This window comes from Uloborus diversus, chromosome 1 (genome assembly GCF_026930045.1).
Source record: "Uloborus diversus isolate 005 chromosome 1, Udiv.v.3.1, whole genome shotgun sequence".
Taxonomy (NCBI): Eukaryota; Metazoa; Arthropoda; class Arachnida; order Araneae; family Uloboridae; genus Uloborus; species Uloborus diversus.
Window position 1 is genome coordinate 183296824 of NC_072731.1, and position 8862 is coordinate 183305685.

Below are 8862 nucleotides of genomic sequence, written 5' to 3' on the forward strand. Positions count from 1 at the left end.
TTTTTTTTAATAGATAAAAACTGATTTGTTCTGAATTAAATCTGAATAGTGATTAAAATCTAAAAATTGAATTTATTTGCAATTGTAAAAATGTTTTTATTGCATACAGTAAAGTGTTGAGAGTCTGGTGTCAACAATACTTGTATTATGTATGTATTGTAGTATTTATGACTAAAAGAAATAGACTATGAGGTGACTTTGAGCTTTGAGGTAATAACTTGAAGCAAAAAAATTACACAAAATTAACATTATTTCTCCGCAAAGAACGAATCAACCATCTTTTTGGAATCTCCCATTGAAAAGAGAACTGATGCCACATGAAGATGACGAACAACCAATCGTACACACAGGCCTGACGAGAGACCATGTCAGCCTAGTTGAAAACTAGGGGCATGGCCCTTATGGGGGACCGGCTCTAAATCCAAGTAGTATAAGTTTTATAATTTTTATGGGAGCGGGGGGCTCGGATAAAAATTAACAAGGGGCCCTGCATACACAAAAGGTGTTTTCCTTTCTATTACTATCCATTTTTGTGTTTCAACAATTGTCTGGAGTTAGGATAATGTTTGTATCGCCTGCTACATTGGGGGAAAAAAAACTTTTTTATTATTGGTACAAACATACAAGTGTGTTAACATAGATATAAATGTCATGGCAAAACTTGTCAAAATAGATTCAGTGTTCGTCCAATGGCATTTTTTGGTTGCCTGTAAGTTTATACATAAATACGCTAAGACATCATGGAGAAGAAGAAGAAAAAAACTAATATCAAAAATTGTTTCAGGAGAGTTGAATTGATTATTTCAGAAAGGGCATAAGTCCCACTAATGCAACTTTTCAGGAATTAATAAAAATTTATTATTTTATACAGAAATTATCTAAACTCTGCAGAAACATTTATGACAAATCTAGCTACAAGTTGGATAATTACCTCACCTTAAATTTCGTTTCACTTCATTACTGAAATTTATTACATTTTTTTTTAAAATTTGTATTTATGCCCTTTCTGCAATAAGTATCCTGAAAGACTAGTTTTGAGTGATGAAAATATAAATCAAATGAAACAGATTTGTTTCAAACTGGTTTATGATAATTAAAAATACTATAACAAAGAGAGAAAAATAATTAATGAAGTCAGTATTCATAAATTCATTACCTTAAGAAAATACATCTTGTATTTTCCTCTTTCTCTTGTCCTGTTTTTGTGAAATAATAAAATCTGGTACAGGGATGTATCTATAGGGGGGCCATGGCCCCTCCCAAAGCCTTGTGATTGTAGGAATTTTTTTAAGGAAAAAAAAAGAAAAAAATATTATGAGAAGATAACAAAATTTAACAAATTTATTTTACTGAAAAAGAAGTATAGGCCTTAATTGGGAGATAACTTTATATCCCTATCCTGAAAACAAAACATTTATTTCCGAAATTTTTCTCCATCTTTTACATCATTTCTTGATTCCAACTACAGACACTTGGACAATCTCTAAATGCTGCAGTTCTCAGAGTATACCTATTGTTCACAAAGCCAAAGAGAGCCTAAATTTTCGTTTTTATGGCTTTAATTTCGAAACTAGGAAGAGAACCCCCTTTTCCCATGCCCTTTCACAAATGCCTTGAAATGTAGCAAAAAATTGCATTTTAAGTCTTTTACTTGGAAAAAATGTCAACGAAAACTAGCTTATCCAGCCCTTATCACTTAACTTGCTTAAAAGAAACTTAAATGAATTTTTTTGGGACTTCAATTACAAACAAGTTTTCATAGGACCCCCTCCCTCCCTAGTTTATATCGTGATGATAGCTTTAAAAGGAGGTTTTTTGAAGGAGCTCACGAATCTTCCATCCCTTTCTAAAATAAGTATAAATATAGTTAAAAATCGAATTTTTAGAGCCTTAAAGGCAAAATATTTCCAGGAAGGAAGGATTCTAAGCACCTTCACAATTCCTTAAATGTAAGCAAACATTACCTAAGGTGCATTTTTAGGCTGGACAGTTGAAGAGCTAGAAGAGCACTTCTCCTCTTCTAACTTCTCAGTGAATAATTACAGAATATTTTGTTTTCTAAGCTTTATTTTCAAAAAGTATTTTGGGACCAGCGCCTGAAACCTGACCTTTCTCCGTACATCAACAAAAATAGACAAAATGAGTTTTTAGTTTCCTAATTTTCAAAAATTACTCAGAAATGAAAATTTTGAAACATTTGAGGGAAATTCCTAAATCCACCCCCTCACCTAATGTCTCAATACCCCGAAAATTGAGTTTTTAAAACTAGATTTTAATAAAATTTCTGGAGAGTTATTAGGGTCCAATTTCCCAATAGGCAGAGTAGGCAGCTGCCTAGGGTGGCAAGCTTTTCAGAACGGCAAATTTGCTATTATAATACACATTTTTTGAATTAAATTGTTATTCTTGAAAGTAAAATATTAGCATTCTTTCATTTTCCACAGAAAATTTTTTTTCTTGTAATTTAATTATGATTACTTTCATACATCTTATGAAAGTCAAATGTTTTTCAATCACGGTATTTGCCGAATCGTCAGCAAAATTTGCCGAATAAAAATTTTTTTGGGAGATCACTGTGATCATTTCATCGGGGCGCCTCAGAAAGTGAAATGCCATCATTTCTTCATAAGTTAGACAGTTTGAATCTGGGGAACACATTTTTACGTTTTTTTGAGTGAAGGATATTTTGCATCTTTTAGGGGGGGAGGGGCGGTAGATTTCAAATTTGCCTAGGGGCGGCATGGAGCTAAGTTTGGCCCTGGGGAGTTTGTTAAAAAATTTCGGATAGCCCCTCCCAAAACAATCGGCTGGATCCGCCACTGATCTGGTATACAAAAATAAAGATACATAAACTTACAAACTAAGAAAAAAAAGCAAAAGTTTTACATGTGTATAAAACTATATTTATATTCATCAAATACATCTTTCATGGAAATTTTTCTTCCTTCTCTTGTCTTGTTTTGTGTGCCAAGTTTGATGTATTTATTAGTATGACTATGTTCAAAATTGCACTGAATAATCATCTTGATATCTGTTATTTCTTCCCACAATACGAAAATTTTCCCTCTATACTCAATATTGGCAAAAATAGTTCAGCCAACAAGCGTTATTTTGCAATCTTCTCTTGAAAACCGTCTATAAAATAAAAAGCCTGGAACTGTTCCTTTGATGTTCTATTGAATATTTAAACATCATGAATGTTGATAACTGAAAACATTTGTCGCCCAGTAGAATTTTTTTCAAAATCTCAATTTGAGAGATAAGTCTTCTTAAAAAATGAAGGGCACCTGTTTCAGCAGTTACAGATTTTATTGTTTTCAACAGACTTGACGGTGAATCTTGATGTAATTTTAGAAATTCACTTATAAGAGATTGGAATTCAAATGGTAATAATCTGTCGTATCTGTTTTAACATTTGTTTTACTGTTCCAAAATTCATGTTGCAAAGGACAAATGTATGTCCTCTCAGAGGAAAGTCATCAGCAATCTTGTTAAATTTCTTCAGTGTTATTTCTAGAAAAAGTCTCCTGCAGTGTTGTTTTTGTTTTGATCAACGTATATCTCTCTGAAAGCATATAGCAGTTCCTTGAGTGAGGTTAGTAAAATCCCTGAGAAATTAGCAAATTTCATTCTGATTCCGTGATTTTGAATTCCTCCTTAACCCCCCGAACTGAAAAACCTACCATTACTGTAATATTGCTAGATCAAAGGAATTATTTATATTTACTTCATTACACCTAAAAATTGAGTTCTTCTATAATCTTACCAAATATTCACATTGCATCTTACAATTCCTTCATTCTCGTTTAGTTCAGAAAAGGCATAAGTATGAGACTTACGCCTTTTCTGCACTAAACAAAAAATGTGACCCCAAAATAAAGTGCTTTGTTGTACAAGGATGGACTTCCCTGCTACACTAGTCGATTTAACTGCATACAAACATAGGAAAACCACAGCTAAATCAATTTTGAACAAAATGTGACTTATGCCTTTTCTGAAATAATCTATTCAATTAAAATAAATTTTTTTTGAAATTGGAGTGACAAGGAAGTAAACAATGAATACCCTTGAGTCGTTGTAGTAGCGTGAAATTTAAGCTGCTAAGAATTTCCCAAATAATCCAAGTGATTAGTGAACTAAGGTGGCTGGAGTTCCAATTACTTTGGATTATTTATGAAACGACTACTGTAAGTTGAACAATAAATTAAGTCACAAATCAAAGAAACAAATTGTAAAACTCTAATCATAAATTTTTCATTTTGAGCTCCGCAGCAGATTTTTTAATGTTTTGTCTAGTTTACATGAGACTGTCGTGTCGTTAGGATTGATTTTGGCTGTTTACCAACAAAAGATCACGTGAAAGCGTAGTAGCATCAAATATCAGAAAAAAACTATTCTTATATTAGACGAAAAGCGAACATATTTTTAAAAATGAGGGCACAATATAAAAACGGCAATAAAAGAACTAATTAAATTAAAATAAGTTTAAGATTGCATTTCACCAGGTCTACAAGATGTAAATTAGTAATTACAATTACTGACATAGTAGTCAAAAATGTACATTACGAAAAAAAATTGGAGGTGGAGAGATAACAGCATAACAGACAATACCCAATTTCCGGTATTAATGCACAAAAAGTACTTAAATCTAGAGTATAACCATAACAGAATCACTCCTGTTTATAATCAACATATTTTAAATTATTTTACGTCATTGAAAAACATTATAATTGAGTGCAATACAAAATAAATAAAATAATCATTTACCATGAAAAGAATTATAAAACATAGTCCTGCTGTTTCTGTGACTACTAGAACCACCAATATCCCAAAGTTCCACAAAATATGTTTTTTGGGAAGGAGTACCTTCTTTGAATTCATGAAGCTAGAATTTAAAAAAAAGGTTAATGCTCAAATTTGTTTTAAACCTGAAACATGAATTCTGTATGAAAGATTTTTTCAAGAGATATAATAAAAATGATAATTAATGTACACACATAAACTTATGTAAAACATTCAAATCAACTAGATGTAGGACTTTTATCATATTGGTAGTTTGGCTAGCAGTATTTTAAGTTTCCCATATCAAAGCAAAAGTCTAGCAGGAAAAATTGCAACAAATCTCTAAGAGGTTTTTCTTCATACTAATTTTGGGAAAGACAGCAGTGTTCAAATAAGTCCATTGGTGAACAAGGATCAGATCAGATAGATAATATACTAGATATTTTTAATACATTTTTTCAGTGTTTTAACCATAAAGTGTACCATTCAATATTTAAAATGAGTAACAGACAAATTAAAACATCCGGCAAACCCGATTCAGTATTTACTACTGAGGATGCTTTTTTTAGTTTGAAAAATCACTCCAGAATCTTATAATGTCCGAAACTTTTGGTTGCGTGTGCAGAAGAATAAGTGGAACCAACAAGAAACTCTTTTGTTGTATGTCTTTTCATGAGCTCATTTATTTTGCATTGAAAAAGGCGTTCCTTGCAACACCAAAACATGTATCTATAGTAATCTGAAATTTGTGCTATTTAATGCTGTCATTTCTTATTTTACTTTTTATGCACAAAGGTATTTATTTTACTTAAGGAGCTCTTATCTTTTAAAAAACATTGAATTTTATCCTCATCTTCAAATAGATACTATTTACTTTATGTAGTTTTCAAAAAAAAAAAAAGAAAAGAAAAGAAAAATCATGCACTAGAATTGGTTTTTATAATGTGTGTCTGTGTGTAGTAGTAAGTAGTAGTAAATAAGCAATACAGAAAACTTTTCAAGACTTGAAATCAGGGAGTGTCAATAAGTTGACGTCTGCTTAACTCCAAACATTTTCGAGTTCCTGAGGGGATGTCGAGATATCAAGGCTCCACTGAACTCTATAAGGGCTGCCTTACAGTTGCAGAATGTCCCAAAACTAGAAAATCATAAATTCCCTACAGTGATAAATCCAGATTTGTGCCAATGTACTACTTGCTAGCGCTTTAGCTAGCAGTAAATGCAACAACAAAAAAGTAACAAACTGTATTATAGACAAAAATGCTTATTATTCCCCAGAGTGATAATAAACTCTCATTAATGCTATGGAGCACCTACCCACCTCAAAAATATGACCCCGAAAATTGAGATTTAGACAAGGATGGATCGAGAAATGTTTCGAGGATGGGGCGGCTGAGATTTTCAACTTTCCTTTTATTACGTATCTATATGCACATGTTTGGAGGGAAGGGGATGCCAAAGCATTTTTATCAAAACAAACTAAAGTATAGAGATACATAAAATACACCACCAGTTCAGTCATTCCATCCGAGGACTGCATTTTCTTGCTTTTTAGCACTTGTCAGCAGGGAATACGAAGTAGCTCAGCTGGAGACCGAATGATAACTTACTGTAAAGTATAGAGATTCAGTTAAGAAAGAACACAAATTTATTCTTTTCGTTTTCCGTTGAAAGTCTGTTGATTCTAAAATTGCGTTTTAAAACTTCATTTTCGAATAATTCCGGATAATTTTTTGGACCTCCCTCCCCCTTATATCATTGGAGGTAGTTTAAAATTGCACTTTTTGAAACTTCAGTTTTGAAAAATAATCAGAAAAAAGTCACTGAACATATTCCTTCCCTAACAATACCTACCAGATTTTCGTTTGTGAATTTTAATGCGGAAAAATTGCCAGTGCAGGATCCCTCAAGGGAGGGGCAATCGCCCCTCCCTTGTGTCCGTCCTTGGATTTAGATCTCCATCTTAAAGCAGATAAAAATTTCAATTTGGCAGTCTGAGCCATACTCTCTTCTACGGATACCTGGCTTAGAAGATCAATATACTAATACAGATGGTTCAACCAATGTACAGAAGTTTGCTTGGATTTGATTTGCTTGATATGCTATTCAGGTTGCCAAGAGCCAAGCTATCCCCACCCAGCTCATAAAATTTATATCACTCCTATTCTGAGACAGGCCCCAAAAGTGCTGGGTCTCTAGTTTCTGACATTACAGTATAAACAATTGAGTTCAATACAATATAGAAAGTTCACCCACAAAAATATTTAAAAAGTCATACTTTTACTTCTACAGAGCAGCCTATAGTCCACGAAGGATTTGTGATTGCCTCGCCATGACATATTAGATGCACCAAAGAGGATTTACCAACTCCTTAAAAAGAAAATCAAAGCACATTTTTTTACAGAGTAAAAGTTAACTTTAGCAGAAATATTACTTTTGAGATCCGAAAGGTTTTCTAAGAAAAATATCGTACTAATTTCGTGTAAAAATTCATTTATAAGGTAATTTTTAACTAAGCATAGGTAAAATACCTAATGAAATAAAATTTACCTGAATCACCAACTATAAGAATCTTTACTTTTTCGATTGATGCCATATCGTTATTCATGAAGAAACAGTAAAGTAAAAGAAACAATGCACAACAAATTATTATTTAACGTTGTTGTTTATGTCTTTAGTCGGTTTTAGAGTCCCTAGTCGGTGTCGGTCCGATGACGTTGCTGAGCTGAAGTGGGTTGACGTTAAAAAACTTCCTTGAAAGAAAATACTAGTTTTAGTTAGTTTTGCGAAATAAAAAGTAGGAACAAAAAAAAAGGCAATAATGAAAATAATAGTCATTTATGTCTTTGTGAATCTAAGTTTCTAGCGACGTTACGACTTTATTTCATGTTTGTCAGAGAGGAGGGGCCCAGGGTTTACTTGTTTCATATAACGACGGTTAATGGAACACCAGAGGGAAAATATACAAAATCTATAAAAACAAAAAATTCAAATTTATCCTGTTAGAAGTTGTCATAAACTGCTGTTACAATATTTTAGTCTTAGATTATTCTGTTTTGCCAGTTCATATCCGACATAAATGTAAGTGTGTAGATTTTTAAAACCTTTATCATTTTAAACTGCTGAAATGTGTTTACTATGAAAGAAGAAAATTCTTAATCTGTAAAAATAATGTCTTTTGCCAAAAACAACTAGAACTATATTGAAAAACTATACGTTATGTTAAAGCTTCAATTCAATCCAAAAATACGTGCGAGTGAATATTTTTTGGAGGTAATGCATATTGAACATTTTAACTTGGCTTTATTATGACGTTGCAGCTCTGCTTGGTTGAAGAGTGCATCTTTTGCCAAAGGGTTATGTGTCGGAATCCAACGTAATAAATTTCATTTTAATCTTGTACTGACTTCTGATCAAGGAATTAAAGGATTTGAACAAATTGCGCGAACTTTACATTTGGACAAAATACTGAAATGGCCCACAATGAAACAAATAGAAGAACCGTTTGAAATCCCAAAAGCAACATTGAAAGGAGTTAAAAGAACAAAACGACCATTGAAAAAATCTCCTGTTTTATCATTTATTATTTTTCATTGGTGTGGACTAGGGGTGGACGATATCAGAATTTTAATACCATGATATATCACTCTCAAAATATTGATATATCGATATATTTAGGTCATTAAATTCAACATCTTATGGGGGGGGGCATCAAAGCCTATTACATAAATATCTGCAACAGAGAAAAGTCATAGGACCACCTTAATGAATATTTTAGCAATTTATTCTAGCAATATAACTACGTCAAGAATTCTCATGTGTTTGGTTCAGTGAGGGGGGGGGGGGGGCATGAGGCAGATAATACCACAGAAAGGTTTGGAGAAAGTACTTTAGAAGAATCTAAGTCTTTTTATTAGTGGGTCGTAATTTTTGAGGAAATAGGGGACTTGGGGAAATTGAGGGGTGTCATCGCAGTCGGAGCGGAATGAACCCCTAGTTACATCATCTGCATATTAAGATATGAGACAGAGAAACGCCATTGGACATCTTGAAAAGAAAATATTCCATTGGTTTATTCGA

General features: G+C 32.7%; 1 protein-coding gene across 3 annotated transcripts in view; it reads right to left on the reverse strand.

The window, feature by feature from the left end:
• LOC129233935 (rab-like protein 3) overlaps positions 1 to 7499 on the reverse strand; it is a 29118-nt gene extending 21619 nt beyond the window's left edge. Inside the window, exons 1-4 of one of the 3 annotated variants that reach the window (XM_054867866.1) lie at positions 7333 to 7499; positions 7067 to 7152; positions 6293 to 6391; positions 4768 to 4885 (exon numbers count right to left, since the gene is read on the reverse strand). In XM_054867866.1, the coding sequence (XP_054723841.1) occupies positions 4768 to 4885; positions 6293 to 6322 (148 nt within the window). In that variant the 5' untranslated portion in view covers positions 6323 to 6391; positions 7067 to 7152; positions 7333 to 7499. Of the gene's footprint in view, positions 1 to 4767; positions 4886 to 6292; positions 6392 to 7060; positions 7153 to 7332 lie in introns of all 3 variants that reach the window. The other 2 variants (XM_054867864.1, XM_054867857.1) reach the window with 2 other exon arrangements.
• Positions 7500 to 8862: the final 1363 nt, after the last annotated feature.